The sequence below is a fragment of the Symphodus melops genome (assembly GCF_947650265.1).
Source record: "Symphodus melops genome assembly, chromosome: 4".
Classification (NCBI taxonomy): Eukaryota; Metazoa; Chordata; class Actinopteri; order Labriformes; family Labridae; genus Symphodus; species Symphodus melops.
In genome coordinates, this window is record NC_136694.1 from 20,883,426 (window position 1) to 20,901,126 (window position 17,701).

Sequence of the window (17,701 nt, forward strand, 5' to 3'; positions counted from 1 at the left end):
ATATTATTCATTTCAGATTTCAGTTTTTTTGAGGGTGAATGTGGAAGAAGTTAATTTTAGCTGCGAGTTGGTGAGAAGTGTGTTTTAAATTATTAATACATGTGCTGCTCCTTCCTTTCTGTATATTTTGTATTGAAGCGTACGTTTGAACCATTACCGGTGAAAGACCTGCTGATTAAAGAGTTCTGTTTTATATTTGGGTGTGTTGTGGGTATTTCCATGTTGCAAGTTTGTGATTTCTGTGGTCTTAAGTTTAGCTCTTTGTGCTGCCAACACAAAGTATAACTAAAAGGAAGCATGAGGAATTAATGCCAAATATTTATGTCCCCAGTGACATTTGTCCCACTGGGATTTATCACTTTTTATAACTTGATGAAGCTGTATCACTATCATTTGCATTGTCATGAATGTGTATTGGTTTGTGATTTTTTGATTACAGCACAAACTAATTAATATTCCGATGCACTTGGTACTAAGCTGTATTCTTCTTTATACTCTTATTCTTGTAACTATTAATATTTGATTATAGCTATATTTCTTTAAGAAATATTTTCTTTTTAGTGAAACTGTAATGACCGAATTTCCCTCTGGGATTAACAAAGTATTTCTGATTCTTAGTACCGTAGGTATTACAACGTAGGGGATGTTATACTTAATTGATGAGATGCAGGAGCAAATAACATTGTACAAAGCTTTCAAGGGAATGCATTAAATTATCGTTAACTTAAAAAAAAAGACCATTCCCTCTTAAAGGCCCGGTTGCTTTTACCAATGTGGTCAAGGTGCACGTCTCAATGAGAGGCCCCCTATGCACTCAGTGTTGAAATCATATGCAGATCCAAAAAAAAAAGAAAGAAAAAAAAAAAACAGTTGGACCTAAAAATCGACAGTGAAATAAATAGCCTGCGTTATATATCCAAGTTTTACAGTATATTTTGGAGATCAAAATGAACTCTGATTTCATCAAGACAGTCTTCTCCCGCTCAGAGAGTAGATTCCTCAAATCCCTGATACACACTGCTCCTGCATTCTTCCCTCTTCAGAATTGAGCTCAACAAAGTACAGCTACAAAGCAGAAGTATGAACTAACTTTTCTGTATGACTCACAGAGCATCCCTGACAAGTGCACTTCTCTCAAAATGGATACAGGCTGAATATGGTCACATCTCTCCTGGTAGCCGCTTTCTGGTCTGTCGTGTAAAAAAAATGTAGCAATTTTAAAACCGACTTATGTAAAGCACTAACTCCTGCTTTGCTTAAAGAAATTGTGAACCACATTTCTTTTCGCATAGCATAGCAGCTTTCTGACAGGCTGTAAGAGGGCCAGACAATGAGCAAGTGTAATGTTATCATGGTGCAATGGTGGGACATCTATTATGTTGAAAAGAAAAAGGTCTCAGTGACTAACGAAACCTGAAAGGAGTCAGAGCCACTTATGAGTGCAGTTAATCAAATGCTCTCTCGCCCTCTTTCTACGAACAGGCAAACAAATTCAAGGTTTATCTTACCAGAAAACATACTGCTGCAGGGATACTTTGCACGTTAAATAATAAACTTATACATCATTTCTGTTTGTTCATACAACTCTGGGGGGAGGAAGTCATCTTAAATTGACATGAAGTGTGGTTAAAACTGTTATTATTAAAAGACAAAGCCTGCGTGATGTCACCCATAAGTGGCTATGCTCTCAACCTAACTTTCAGTCAACCTAAACAGGTAAGGAGCTGAGGCTGGTTTTAATCTCAAACAGTTACAATGCAGCCGTCTGTTAATCAGGTTAGCTACACACCTCTTTATGAATATCGCTCATCCTTCAAAAAATCAATACAGAAGTTACCAAATAATTAACCCCCTTTACAAGGTCTGCCGACTGAGACATTAGCTAAAAGACCCATTTGCCTTTCAAACCAAGCTGGAAACATGTAAATTACTGCTGTAAAAACTTGTGTTCTCAACTCAAGCAGACACTCGTCAAACTGCAGGATTTTGCACTTCCACATGGGTTATATTACACTGGAGGCGGCTGCTGCTTGGTTTTCTATTTTGTTCTTTAACTTAAGAGTGCTCTATAATTTGGGTCCTGTGTGCAAAAACAAAAGCTTAACAGAAATTGAAAAAACATTTGTTTTATTATGTCAATTATAGCAATGTTTATTACTTGAGGTCATTCGGGATTTTTGTCTTTGTTCATCCTTAAATACATAATCTTGATGCTGAAGGGAAAAACAAAGATTTGTCATGGAAATATAAATTAGCTTCAAATCAAATCATATTTATCAATTGACTTTCCCCAATAACATGCTACAAGTGTTAAAGCACTGCCTGTGTGTCTGAAGTCTGTGGTACGACCGGGAGGGGCCAAGTAGAGAGGAACACTGGGAACACTACAAAAAAGAAGAAGCTTTGCATTGGCAGTTTTACTAAAAATGTGAACTCACAGAAACAGATAAAGATGTCCATCAGTTACGTTACTGTGGCTGGACTGTGGAAAGAAAAACGGCACATGAAACAACTTTTTCTTAGTCCACTTACAAGGGACATAAAATACAAAACACTGCTGCATTCATTATTATATTGGAGTTATCATCATGCATTCAAGCATATTAAGTTGGTTCATGTGTCATTGCGTGTTAAATCCCTTGAGATTTGTTAACAGAAAGGCTGCAAGAAGTTGTTTTTTTTCACATGTTTGATGACTGATGTATCTGCAAGGTGCAACAGACCTGAATACATTCCATAATTTCCCATATAATTAAGCCAATCTTACTGATCGAGCAAAAGAAATTTGGCAGTTCAATTTAAAGTGCTGTACGAACACTAGGCTGAACGGGTGACAAAATTTATTTTCTAAGCCATCTAGGTCATTATTCTTTAAGGAGCATTCAACAAAATTCCCATCACTCTACAAATGGAATTCCCTGTTTAAGCCAAAATGAGTAACAAACTTCTGAGAAAAAAAAAAGAAGAAAAATCATGACACATACTGGGGAGTTAGGCTAAAGGAAAAGCTGTCCGGCCACACATCCAACCATATTCATACTTACCGCGCACACATACACAGTGTTCCTGAGGACCAATTGTTGCAGCAAACTGCAATTTGTATTTTTGTTTCCAAAACAAAAAAAATTGCCAACAAGATATATTCTACAATATAATGACTACAGAAATTATAATCACACATACATACTTTGTAAATCATGTATAAACTGAAGTAGGTGCCCACCGGGAAAGACATGGAAATTGGCTTCATCTAGTTCATTATCTATTCAGCACATGCATCGAGAGATTCTGGAAACATTCAGAAATCTAAACAAACGGGAAAAAGACAGAACGAAAGAATAAACAAGTCCCTAACCCTAACTGATAATTGATTGCCTTTTGCAATATATCAGCATCCCAGAATAACGGAGCCCTAATGTTACTGTTTTGGGTCAAGTAATGACGCATTTCGAATATATTAACTCATTGTCATGTACAGTTTCCTTTTTTTTTTTGCAAGGCTGGCTAAAATCAAGGCTCAGTTCAAACGACGGAAGATACAGAGAGTTCCCATCTTTAATCCAACAAAGGCAGGTAAGAGAAGCAGACTCCACTTGTTTTTTTTAAGTGAATGAGTCCACCACTGAAGAGCCACCTCAGTGCTGTCAGTGCCTTGATTAGTCCAGAGCTGAAAGGTGAAAACCATATCCATAGGAAGATCAGAAGAGTCCACATGGCTTACTTCATCAGAGGCTCCTGAAACAGAGGACAAATAAAAGTGAGACACACAGAGCTTCAATGTTTAGTACTTTCATCAATAACTTAGTGGACTGAAATTTCACCAAAAAAATAAGACTTTTTTGGTCATGTATAGCTCTGGTTTTAATGTTGAAATACTCGCTCCCAGAGTTGAATGTTGAATTTACACCTGAACCATTTTTTATAGGTGCAAAATGCTTACGTTTCATGACTGAAGAAAAGAAGCCCTGCTTAAAGGTTTACTGTAGTTTATCTTTTTTAAACATTTAGTTGAAGTAAAACAGTATTTCTTTATTGGTAAATGTTCTTTATTTACACTAAAAAGGGTGAATGCCAAAACACTTACCATGGTTAAATTTATATTATAATAAGATCCCTGATTATAGAGAGGACGCACTTAAACTTGGGTATACGATTATGACATGTAGGGTTTTGGGGTTTTTTGCACTTGTTTTTTTTTTTTTTTATTCGTTATGTTTTCTGACATTTCTGCAAACATGTCCAACCATCAGTGCTGGAAAGTGTCACCTTAGGGCTGGTATATACTGCGACTCCAACTTATCTGCATTAAGTTAGATTGTTTTATCAAATTCATCCAGCCTCAAAGAATAATAGGGAAAAAAATAAAAGCAGAACAGGAACACTATGTAATGCCTCACCTGAGTCTCTTTTGGCTCTTGAATTGGTGGTTCCTCAGTTTTCACGTCAGCAGAAGGAACTGTGCTGGCCATTTGTAAGCTCCTGGTGACTGGACCACCTACCCTCTCCCTTGTTCGGGGGGGTAACCGCACCTCTTTCTTCAGCTGTTGTGTTGTTGGCGTTTTGGCCTCTGCTAATCTCTTGGGTGCTGCCTCCTTACCCATACGCTGCATTCTCATAGCTGGCCGTTGCGGTGCCGAGTCGTTGGGGGTTTCCAGGGCTATAGGGGTGGGAGGTAGAGACTGAACTTGGCCCTTCTTAGTTTTTTTGCTAGCAGGAACTGGGAAAGAGGCCGGCCTCTTCTGACGGCCCTGGGTAACGGCTGTTTTTCCTTTGCTGGTCTGGGTGGGTTCAGGTTCTGCTGCACCAGTGCTGCGAGCTCTGGTCTTTCCTAGGGGTTTGGACTCCGGCACTATCTGCGGTATTTCACAGTCTGAAGCTTTCTTTCTAAGACTCATGGTTTTATCTACCACAGACACTCCCTCTTTTTTAACCTCTGCAGGACCTTTTTTGCCCTTTTTAACAGCAGGCTTCATGGGACAGCTGATGGTCATATGTTTACTGAGACTTGCAGGATAAGTAAACTCCCGGCTGCAGTGGGGGCAAACATTAGAGGCCTGCTCTTCCTCAACTTTAATGACGGCTTTCTTTGCACTGGTGGCAGCTTTATTTCTTTGTGAAATTGCCTTCTGCACCAGCTGGTTTTTCTTTCTGCTGAGGGCACTCATTTTTGTTTTACCTGCGTCTTGATTAAAGTTAAGTCTCTTTGGCTGACCCATTCTGCGGAAAGCACTGTGGCCTACAATGGCTGCTGAGGGCGACACCACCCCGTTAGGACTCTTAACTATTTGCTTGAGGGGGATGGGGTTTTTCTTGGGGGTGTAACGCTTCTTATCACTAGCGTTTGCACAGGCCAAAATGTGCTTGTGCAGTTCGGGCATGTTGTCAAAACTGTTGCCACACTTGGTGCAGCGAATGGCAGTGCTGAAAGTTTGTGGTATGTTGTGAGTGGTGAAGTTCGTAGCTGAAGCCACAGAGCCAGCATGGGAACGGCTGTGATAAGGAAAAGGGGGTGGTTTGTAACTGGGGTAGTGTTGGTTAATGCCTAGGCGGACATCGGGGCCTTTTGGCTTGCCTCCTTCTGAGGCCATGATCTTTATTGTAGTGTACAGCTCCTCATTGGGGTCCTCCGCGCCTTCCTCTGTATGATTACCGTTAACGTCAGGCTCTTCTTTCGCTAAATCAGAGTCTTCGTGGTGTGGAGCAGCTTCATCAGTGGCCTCTGGTGCTGGTGTTGATGGACAGCTTTCCTCTTTGGCTCTGGATGGATCGGTGTAGTTCTGTGGCCTAAGCTTGCCATTCTCTACAGTTGTATGTGAACATGTCTCGTTTGGATGCAGGTCCTTCTGGTGCTGCTGGAGGTTACAGAGGAAAGCAAACTCCTTGGAACACACGGAGCACACAAAGATCTTTCCGACTCCGTGTAGAGCTGTGCGGTGACCCAGCAGGGATGGGCTGTCACCAAACAGCTGCAGACAGAATTCACACTTGAACGGCCAGTCCGCAGCGTGCTCCGCGATGTGTCCACTGAGCTCTTTGATGGAGTTAAACGGCTCCTGGCAGACATTACACACAAAGGTCTTGCAGAAGGTCGCGTCGACTTCCTCCCCCTCCGAAGTTTTATCAGATGGTTTGTCAGGAAGAGCGCGCTTAGGTGAGGAGTCGACAACTTCCTGAGTTGAATGATTCAGAACTGACATCTCGTCTATGCTGTACTGGGGCTCCGTTTTAATCTTCATCAGAGGGAGGGATGGGGATGCTGGCGCTGGGGATGGATCACACGGAGCTGGAGACAGCGGCGATGAGGAAGATGAGGGCTCAGGCTGGGATGAAGAATTTGCAAGACAGTAATCTGCAACAGATTCAACGTTCAGGTTTATTTTGCCATTTGGCAGCCCGTTTGAAGTGTCAGTCATAGAAACATCTGCTTCTGTGGGTGGAAGTTCTACTGGTGATGGCTCAGGGGGGCAAACATTACGGGCATCTTTCAGTGGACTCTTTTGGAATTGTAGCGGCTCAGGGATGTGGTTCTCTTCTTCTTCTTCTTCTTCAGCTGACATCATCTCCTCCGAGTCTGATTGGAGCGTGCGTTCAACTGACCTTGGAGACATTTTTGGTGAAAGGACAGGAAGTGGCCTGGGCGCAAGGGAGTCCGAAGGCAGAGAAAGTGGCGAGCTAGGCATAGCTGGAGGCGAGGGTATGGTAGGTAGTACTGGGGGAGGCGGCGTCAGGGAGGCCATGCTGGATGCGCCTGGGGAAGAGGGGTTCATGATGACGGGGGTCAAAGAGGGCGGAGAGGGGTGAGCAGACTCTGACACAACATTCGGAGACGGAGAATTAACACAACTAATGTTCGAAAAGGTTGAAGGCCCGTCCTCAGCGGGCAAAGGAAGACCTACGTACTCATTCATAAGCACTTTCTCAAGCATGCTTGTGTTGGGCTTTTTCTTTTTAATCAGCGGCTGTGGTGCTAAACTTCCCTTTAATTCAGGCTCGACACTGCTTTTTCGATGTACGCTTAAATCAAGAGCTGAATCCCCAAGCACCTTGTTCAAACCGTCAGTATTCCTGCACACAGAGTTTGACAGATCCAAGGGCTGCTGATTACAGGAATTACCGCCACTGCTGGAAGTTTGGCTGTGAGTATCGTTTCCAGTGAGGCTCAGGCTGTCGGCATCCTCCTTGTCCACCAGGCTCCCGGGAGGCGATGCGCTGCGGCTTTCTAACTTTGGCACCTTAAGGGTGAATGAGCTTGTGACGTCCGCTTTACAGCTCTCTGTTTTACATGCAGGACTGAGTTGTGGAGAAGATGGGGGAGAGGCTGTTCTTCTTTTGAACCTTCCTGAAACTCCTGGCAGGGGCGTGACTGACAGCGGGGAGGCCAGTCTATGGCTTTCTGTTATCAGAGTTATTGTGGATTTTTGAATGTCTTGTGTCTGAAGGAGCTGCTTCAGCTTCGGTGACAGATAAACGGTTTTCTCTCGTTGAAATGTTGTCGAGTCTGCAGCTTGTTGGAATAGTCCTCCCACTAACAAGTTCGATGAGGAAGATGTAGAGGATGACGACGATGAAGAAGAGGCTGTGAAAGACGAAGTTTCCGTTTCCACTTTCAGGTTGGGAACGAGTGGGGGGGTGGATGTTCTTCTTTTCCCTGCTGGCTGGCCAATGTTAGAGACTTGCTTTGCAGCACTAGTTCTACCCTCCACCTTCAGTGCCTGGCTGATCTGATTTGGACTGATGATGACTGTGTCCAGACCCAACAGCGCTGCAGACCTGGAGTCCACCTCTATCACCTCGCAGGTGCTTACTGTACTGGTGGACACAATCTTACCATCAATGTAAAAGCTCAAATTCTCAGAGATGTTTTTGGATATGTCAACGACGTAATCATCCCTGTCTACCTCGTCTTCCGTGTCCGCACTGGGCACATAAACAGGCGGAGGGCTGGTGTTGGGGGACTCACCAGGCTGCTGTTTTGCAGAGGCCTCTTGCAGCAGCATGCCTTTCCTGCGAACTCCCTTTGGTAACAAGTGTCGTTCATGTATTCTGCGTTGATGTCTGCGCATGTTGGTATGTGTGCCAAATGCTTTATTACAGTACTTGCAGGGATGGAGCTCCTTAGACTCCCCATTTTCATCCAACATAAAGGGACGATCGACATGAAGCCCCAACTCTTTTCTCTGCATCTCAGATTTGTGCAAAGATCCTCCGGTAAACTGAGACCCTATGGCTATATAGTGACTTGTTGGACTTGTGCAGTCTGGACTTGAACCATCGGTCTGCAGCACAGGACTTAGCAGACCAGCAGTCCCGGCCAGGGAGCCAGGCTTTTTCTTAGGCCCATTCTCGTGTCTTCTCTCGTGCCTGCGCCTCCCCACCTGTGAGCCAAAGGTCTTACTGCAGTAGCGACACTTGAACAGTTGTGTTTGCTGGTTAGTGATGGCATGAATGTGATTGTGACGTTCCAGACCCTGTCTGGTGGAGAAGCGGCGCTCGCAGTGCTGACATGGATACGACTCTCCGTGGTGATCCACCTCAAGGTCACCATCAGGGTCGGGGTCAAGATCAGGATCTACCTCTAGTTCTTGCCCAGCAAGTGAGGAAGACTCTGCCTTTCCCTGCCAACCCTTAACGCTCTCTTCACCACAAGTCAGCTTATTTTGCGTTGAATCAATCAAATGGGAATGCTGAGCCGTCTGCTGATGGACTTCCTTTGGTTCCTCCAAATCATCAGCATCCCCCTCCTCTTCTTCCTCATCTTCCTCGTGCTCATCGTTTCCCCGGTCTGTCATCACTGCTGGCATGTCATCCACATCTCTGTAGTTGGTGTTTTTTGTGGGATGGGTTTCCTGGAGTTCTTGTGTGGGCCCAAAGGTTGATGGCCTCCCATCCCCCTCCTTAAGACCTGAAAACAACACAACAGTCAAGCAGTGTTTTATGGTCAAACTGTTTTGGAACTTGACAAAAGGTGTAAACTTTAAAAGATGAAACCTCAAAGAGAGGGAAGGGAGTTAAAGAGTGATTTTCCAACAATAAGAAAACTTACCGTCTTCCCCATCCCACATTTCCTTGACAGTAGGTTCAGTTAGACTTGTTTTCTTGAATCTATCCAAACCAGCCTGTCTGGCTCTCTCTAGTAGCTTTCTTCTGGCTGCAAGAACAAACACACACGTCACGTCAGGCTTTTTGGAAATCAAACACAGCTTTCAAAATAAAAGGGCAGAAAACGGATATTGGTTTATCCAAACATATATTGTTTGTGTCCGTCTCTATTAATACTGATGAGCAGACTCTCTTACTAAAAGATGTGCCAGAAAGTGACCTTTTAAAGAAGTACAATTAACTTAACATGTCAGGATTATATTTGTTTGAGCGTGTTTCTCAAAAATTTAACAGTTGAGACTAAATAAGAGGCTGTTGGTATTTATTGTAAAAACTAAATCTATTAACCCAGTTGCCTTCTGTGGGCTTGACAGATACGTCCGATATGAATCATTCTTTTCTTTTAAAAGTCCTCTGAAACAATGTCCACAGACTTTAAAATCAATCTAAACTGCTTCACCTCATTTGCTTGAATTACCAGGCTTAGCAACCACATGCCTTTATGAAATGCTGCAAGAAAACTTCAATAGCCGTTTTGCAAACAGAAATAAAATAGTCACATTTACAGTTGCTTTTAAAGCAGCCCTCTTTTGCAATCCAAATCACGAGCGATCACCAGCATCATTTCAAGAGTAATTGATACATAATGCTATAAACTCATAATATATTTAATAAATAAATAAAAAATATTGAGCCTTGTCGGGATCAGAAGGCTTCCCTGGCACCCCCGATCATTGGAGTGTCACAACAAGGTCACCTGACCAAGCCTACAAAGCCTAATTCATACCAGAGAAACACCAGTCATCTGACTGGTGTTTCAGAGCATTCTGCAAAACCTACAAAACAACTACCCACTAACATCTTCATCAACTATCTGACTGAACAAACATATCAGAGCCCAAACATATTGTATCATTATTATTTGAACCAAAGGTCACACTGAGAAAAAAAGTATCACCAAAGCAGTACATATGACAGGCTCTGCTTGTAAGCATGTGACACACACGCAATAAAACAAGTCTACATTATTAAAGTCTTATAATATTTGAAGATTAAAAAAAACTTGGATCAAGACATTTTCCTTTGGTTGTCTCCCTCTTTTTTAAATATCAGGAGCCGAAAGGAAATGATTTTCTGAATGTTGACAAAAGTAAATAAATCTAAATTCAGAATCTGAAACTGTGAAAAGGAAATGTAAATAAACACTTTTCAAGATCACATTCCTCAACCGCACACAACGCCTCAAACAGCAAATTTAGGAAATAGGTTTCAAACAAATACAGATAATATCAAACATAAGGCATGATAAATGAAACGTATTTAATATTTAACATAAATATGTCATTTTCCTCACTGTCCCTCATTGAACTACTCACGATACATAACAGGGAAACACTATGTCCAAAGTTCATGCCGACATTGTTACATCAAGTAGACATGTTTATGTTTTAACAACTCCTTGAGTGTACTCATCTTGGTTTCATTAAATAAATATACTGTATGTATATATTTTTTTGTATTAAAGATATCATGTATGTTTAAATTTGACTTATTTAAGACATTAGTTTTGTAGTCTGAAGTTTCGACATGTTAATGTTCTCAGACGAGACTCTTAGCTGGCCTGTTTTAATCTGTATCCCTCTGATGTCCGTCCTTCCAACACATCCAAATTAAAAGTGTTTTTATTATTATCATTTTATTATTATGTACTAAAGGCAGTTTGCCACCTGATCTCGTGTACCGTGATGTCCGTGCTTTCAGACTTAGCTCTTTAGCCTCATGCTAGCACACACACAACACCAACTCTGCCATCTCGATGAACAGGTTATACGGGACACAATACGGCGTTAAGGGTTAGTTTTTTTTAACGCTTTACATAACCTAAAACTCCGAGATTTTTTGTTGTTGTTATCCATAACGTGCACTTTATTAAGCCTATAGTTGGATAAGGAAGCTGGCTAGTTAGCTAACCTGCTAGGCCATCATCAAGTAGCTTTGAGAGGCTCGTCGATGGATGGCTTTTCATGCTTTAGGGAACTCAAGGAAGGTCACATCCTCGACAACGTCAGGACCCAACAGGAGGAAAAAAACCTACCAAAAAAGTTGCCCAAACACTCGTTTAACAGCTTCAAATTGTATTTAACAGCACAGAGACGGCTACTTTTCTCCCCATTTCGGGATGCATCCTCCCTTTAGGTCGTGTATGAAAGTAGAGAAAAGCCCAACACATCGCAGCCGTCCACGTTAGCCACCACTAGCCTTCCTTCATTTGTAGCTACAGCTAGTTAGCTCACCAGTTACAACTTCGACTAAGCTGCGAGAGAAATCCATTTCGTGGCTCACCCAGCGTGACTTGTGAAACAGGCAAACATACGAGGATAAAACCTGAGAACATAAGTCACCTCGGTGGGTAAGTAAGGGCCTCACCTCGCTTTACCCTGGGTGAGTTTTTCCTGCTTAGACTGCTGGCTCTTTCTTCCTCCAGTGCAGCTGTTATCTCAGGGTTGTCTTCCACAGTGTACCACACCAGCAGCTCCTCTCCCGGCCCGATAGGCTGCAACAATGAGAGATGAGGTCGGCCACCAATCACAGCCCGGTTTGCTGTGAGGCAAGGGGGATACTTGGGACACTGTGCATCTTATCTGTCTGTGCTATAGGGGGCTTTGGGGAGAGGGGGGAGTTGGAATTTGACAGTGTTTTCACTAAAGTCTGCAGTATATTATCCAGTAGCCTGTTTGCATACGTATTGCAACAGGGATGTAGTTCCCCTCATATAATACCTCGTTTAGCTTCTGCACAGTTGGTAGTTACAACAAAACAATCACATGTATGCTCCGCATTATATAGGTGTAACCAGCAATAAACAATTTTGATCCTATTCAGATTATTTCGTTGAAGTAAGATTTAAGCAATATTCAAAGATATTGATACTAGAGCTGCTACATTCAAATACCAGGCTACATGGCAAAACCTGTCCAGGATGATCCAAATCAAAGACGCAGAAATGTTAGAAGATATAATTGGTGGCAAATAGTATGATGGATGCCTGCAGATGCAATACCCTTAAGATAAGCTTTTCCAGATGTAATAACATGGAGTTTTTAATTTACAGACCAAAACAAAGTTCACAGAACAGATTTCAATGTTGTCAAGCCCTAAATGTTAATATTAAAAGTTCCAATTTCAAAAGAAAGAAACGGAACAAAATCTCATCAGTGCAAACCATTTGCCAAGTAAAATGGAAATAGAATCACTATTTGTTATACCTTTAGTATTTAATTAATAAAACAGGTTGGTAATCCAGAGGACAGAGATGTGTAAAGGGATTTAGACTTGTACACAATTGTCTACATTTGAAATTCCTTTGGTTGACTACCATAAGTAGATTGACTTTTGGAGAGTTTCAGTAGCTCATCTTTTAATCATATAATGCAACTTGGAGAGCCATGGTTCCCCAAAAAGTCCCAAACCACAAGACTGACATACAGAGTGTTTTAAGGTGTAATGTTTGACCTACCCGTAAAACTTTGTAGTAAATGGCTCTGTTGATCTCTAAAGGGAAAAGATTCTGCTCTTCACTGGAGCGCGCCCAGTTCACATATCGTAGCCAGTTTCCTTTCATGGGGTCTGTGGCATCAACACACATCCATCCCCGTGCTGGGAAATAAACCTACAGGTACAAATATTAAACTTATATATATGAATATATATGTCATAACCTCAGCACTAAGTTTAGCATCTTCATATATTATGAGCTCGAATAATCAGAAGAATTTCTCATAGCTATGTAATAAAGGCTTTTCTTTTCTCCAGAAACAGCAGAGGGGTGTACGATGAAGCACATTCAATATACCCAGGTTGTCTTTGTAAAAGCTGGCTCGCAAAACCTAACCGTAAGCCCAGTCAGCCCCTTTGTAATGCATAAAAAACACCAATCGTGGCCCATCTACTTCAGTCAGGCTGTTAAAAAAATAACACGTTATTACAGCAAACACCAACAGTGCTGCTGCAAATAAGACAAAAGACGACTGCTTCCAGAAAATGACTTATTATAAAATTAAAATATTTATGATGGATTGATTGATACACTCTTAGCTCTTCTTTTTTTACTGTAACGTGACACATTGGAAAGCTCTTGGACCTGATCACTAATAACATAAACATGCTACCAACAGTTCAGTCAAGTACAGAACTGAGCTCTGACTTTGTCCCATAGAAAGGGATTACATGTCACATCAGTGTCTGTCCAGGTGAAAGTGAAAGTCCTTTTGTTGATTGAATCTGACCTGACGTAAATACTGATAAAAGGTTTAAAACTTGCACTCTGGCTTTAATACCATCAGTGTAAATCAGGACTGAGTAATAAACAATACAAAGCTGCTCTGCCTCCGACAGTTTAAGTATTTGAATGATTGCCTCTGTGAAATTTTAGATGACTTGAACATAATGACGTAAAATAAGAAGAGGATAAAGAGGAGAGATGTAAAGATTACAAACTTAATGACTAAATGAATGAAAGTTCAGATTAGATGCAAACTGCATAGCTTTGGTGGCATCACTTTTCAGCAACTTTTAAGTGGGACAACTCATTTCAGTCTTGTGAAAGGTGTACTGAATGTAGTTGCGTTTTATTTAGCTATGCAGTGAATCCCATTAAAAAGGTGGAGGTAAGTGTTTTAGGGAAGGAAGCCCACTTGTGACTTGTGACTTGTGACGTACCTCCCACATGTAAACATTACTCGTCACCTGGGACCTCTTTTTCTTCTCTCCAACAAACGGGCCGAACCTCTTGCCTTTGGGAATAACCTGTGTGGCCCAGACTCCTGTGAAAAGATCCAGGAGAAAACACAGCTTACACCTGATGAGATTTCTAAAGCATTTCATGTTTATATTAGTTTATTTAAAGTCTAAATAGACACTTGGTCTTGTAAGAAGAGGATGTTTCAAAGTAAATGACCATGGCATGTCTCCAGTCTGTACTTTTGGCTGCATTCATGTGCTCCTCGGGTGGAGCTGGTGAGTCCTTCTTCCGACCTCAGTGATCTCTAAACCGTGATTTCAGTTTAGAAATATTATAACAACAGCACCAAACATCGTGGATGCTTCAAAGAAGACGTTTGAATGTTTCTGCTAAATGATATATTTCAGCACAAATATGATGTGCAAAACGTGAATTAATAAAAACTGTCTTAACACTCACAAAACATATTTCCCCCCCCATGTTGTGAACATTATGAGGTCAAGTCGGGCATCTATTTTATTTTTTTTTTCATTTTGTTTCCGCGTTGTTGTTCCAACTTTAGCAAGCATTCCTGTGCATTTTGCAACTTCGAAGCTCGTTTTTCCAATGTGTCCGACGGCACGTGAATGCACCATTTATGTACTAATCTGAAAGATAAGACAAAGAGCAAAGAGTAGCAATCTTGCTTAGTCTGTGCTAATGAAAAGAGCAGCTTTTAGTCGCTGTTGAGTAAATAGCAGTGTGCGTTTGTTTGTGTGAAATTATTCAATCATTTTCTTCCACGATGTGACGGAATTGCCCTGAGTTTAATTGCAATCACTTTCAGTCAAGTCATGTTCGTTTTCCTCCTCTCCAGTCATTGTAGAATTAAAGTTGAAAAGTATAGATTTAATATTCAGTTATTCGAATACGCTTAAAGAAAATGCTAGTCTAAGGAAAAATAGAAAATCCTGCCTTTACACATAGCTGTTATATACTTTATGATTGCTTCAGTGGTTATTTCTTTGTTACCAGACACACTTTCTGTACATACTCACCGATGCGGTTCTGATTGATAGCAGAAGGTCCAAGACTAAAACAGTCCGGCAAACCTCTCCACACGTGAGCTGGGATTTCATCTAGAGTTTCCACTGCCCCACCAGTTATAGCCATAATCTACAAAAAGTGAAAATGTTTCTTGTTACCGAAAAGCATCAAAACATGTGAAATCAGAAACGGCATTTAGATAATGTCATTTTACCTGACGAGGTAAGTTTCCACGGCGACAGAAGGCACCACGTTTGAATGGAGTGTTAGCACATGGACTCTAAATACAGAGCAAAGTTTGAACATCATCTACACGCTGGAACAGGTTCTCTCACAGTGAACTCACGAGGGCAACAACTTACCTAGAACAACTTCCTTTTATTTGCTGAAGAGTTTTGCATAATGACTGAAACAACAACACATTAAAGACAATGTTGTACAAGGTCAGGTTTATTTACTGCCATCTATCTGTCTGACTCCTGGCTGTAACATGGACATCATGAAAGTTGTGACATACACAAAAACTAAGGTGGACAGAATATTGAGGATATTAGCCTATAATTTAACCCTTTCATGCATGAATTCTAAAATCAGGAGGAGCAAGAATGTTTCAATGTTATTTTCTTTTTTTAATTCTTAGGACAAGCAAAGTGATGTTATTTAATTTTTTCAATATTCATAATTCTGAAGAAGTTACATTAGTGTCCACTAAAGTGACATTGTGCAATGCTACAATGAAAAAATAATTTTCATTTATTTTGTGAATGTAGTACAAAATAAATGATTTCATTTTTATTTCCAAAACAGTCAGTTTTCACATTGCCACAGGGGTGAAGAGGATCAATTAAGTTTTGAAGGATGACCATCTCGGAGTTTTGAGGTTCTCCTGTTTAGTACATTCTCAAATTACCTGCACAGGCTCCCAGTATAGGGAAACAGCAGACATTTATAAAATAAGTGATGTGGAGTAAGCAAAAGGAATCCAAATAAAGACAGAAAACATGAAGGCTGATTGTAGGGCTGCAGCTAACGGGCACCTCTGTGGATTAGTTTACAAGTTATTTTCATGGTAAAGTTTGTCCTATAAAACAACAGATTTATATTAGATGTGTTCAGCACAATGCTCCGGAGACAGACTTTCTACCCCAATGATAAGCCCTGAGATAAGAACAGATCAGACAGGGCTTGGATTCCTCAAATCTTCAATAAGACTGACTGAGATGAAGATCCTTCAGATCATCCACAACTTCGTCCATGTCGTTTTGTGCACTCTATTGACGAGGTCTTTTTTTTAAGAATACCTAAATTAATTCTGTTCATTTTTTTTAAAAGTACGATACAGTATAGGCAGTTATCAACAGTGTGGGAGAGAAAAGCTGAATCCTCTAATCACAGGAGCTGACACGAGTAAACTGTGCACGACTAAAAAATTATAGGAGGAAAAAAAAACAGTTTAATCTTCTCTTCAACAATGTTTCATATTTTTTACTTTTATCTTAATATTGTTTTGTTTTTTAAGTGTTTACCACAGTTAACTTTCATGCTTTTTGTCCAAAGCCAATTGTTCAGCAGCACAATGAGCTGACCCATGTGTTCACACACACAAACACACACTGAATCCATTAACACACAAATATGCCACACAGTTCAGTAGCTGATCTTCTGACACATAACGAGTCTAACACTCAAAGAGGACTTGATGTCATCTAAAAGACGGCTAAATGAAGAGGCGAATACAAACAATAGACTACATCTCATTGTCTGGGTATATTTTGGTAGCCAAGCTTTAACCTTTTTTTTTTTTTTTTTTTTTCCAAAGGAGGGAATGCATTAACTTTTTGCTGACCAGTTCGTTTAGGTTCATTTATAATCCGCGGCTGCTGCTGGACTTGTGATCAGACATGTTTAAACCCCTTGTAGCTGAAGTTCAAGCAACAAATGGAGAGATTAAACGTGGGCGTGTGCGAGAGTTCTTTGCGTAAAGATGATCTGAACGCGGTTTGCTGAGGAAAAAGTTAACAGAGACAACAACATTGACGGATATCTAAAGCATAAAGCGCCTGAAGGATGCAGTTTATTGTTACCCTTGTAGGCAAACCGTCCTCCCCTTGTTCCTCCCGATGCTGGCCGGTGTAAGGTGGCTGCAGCCCTTTTCTCCCTAAATGTTGCCTGCCGTAGGGCTGGAATTGGGTTTAGGCTACTCTTAAGCGAACTTACCTGCTTTATTTGAGCGGGGACTTGTGATTTTTGTGCTCTACCTGCCTCCAATCTGCTGAAAATGGCGGATGGAGGATTGAGTCGGCAGCCTCCTCTGTAACTCGGATCGTGGTTGTAGTGGAGTTGGGAGAGGCAGTCTGTCAGACCCGTGCAAACACACACACACACACACACACACACACACTCACAGCCGCACACAGCGATGGGGCAGTAATGTTGAGCAGAAAGGAGGGTTTTTTTTTTGGTAGATGATTAGGTCTTCCCGGTGTTCACTCCTGCAGGCGGTGGATGCAGTCGTGTCCACAGCGCAGCCTGACGGGAGTCCATGCCAATTAATTACCTTTCTCAGATTCATCTGTGAGCAGAATGGGCCTAAAGGCTGCTGCCATCTGTGCATCCGTGAATAGCAAAAAGAGACTCAATAAAAGCAGGAGAAAGCGGCTGTAAGGCTTTATTTTGTGTTCAAATGTCCTCAACATCAACATGTTTAATTGAATTAATTAGGCCATGACGTTTTGTGCTTCATTTCTTTTCTTTGTAAACCTTAAAACACCTGACAACTGATTAGCCTACTAAAAGAGTGACATTTAAATGGAAACAATGCTGCATGTATGATTT

The 17,701-nt window shown here is 41.3% G+C and overlaps 1 protein-coding gene across 1 annotated transcript; it reads right to left on the minus strand.

Moving 5' to 3' along the window:
* Positions 1-2,110: 2,110 nt before the first annotated feature.
* prdm2b (PR domain containing 2, with ZNF domain b) lies at positions 2,111-17,443 on the minus strand. The gene is made up of 9 exons (XM_079342490.1): positions 17,084-17,443; positions 15,081-15,146; positions 14,878-14,995; positions 13,819-13,922; positions 12,617-12,769; positions 11,527-11,653; positions 9,044-9,148; positions 4,398-8,902; positions 2,111-3,735 (listed from the first exon to the last, which is right to left on the minus strand). Exons 3-9 carry the CDS (start codon positions 14,990-14,992, stop codon positions 3,718-3,720), a joined length of 5,127 nt encoding a protein of 1,708 aa, XP_079198616.1. The 5' UTR covers positions 14,993-14,995; positions 15,081-15,146; positions 17,084-17,443; the 3' UTR covers positions 2,111-3,717.
* Between the last annotated feature and the right edge of the window lie 258 nt (positions 17,444-17,701).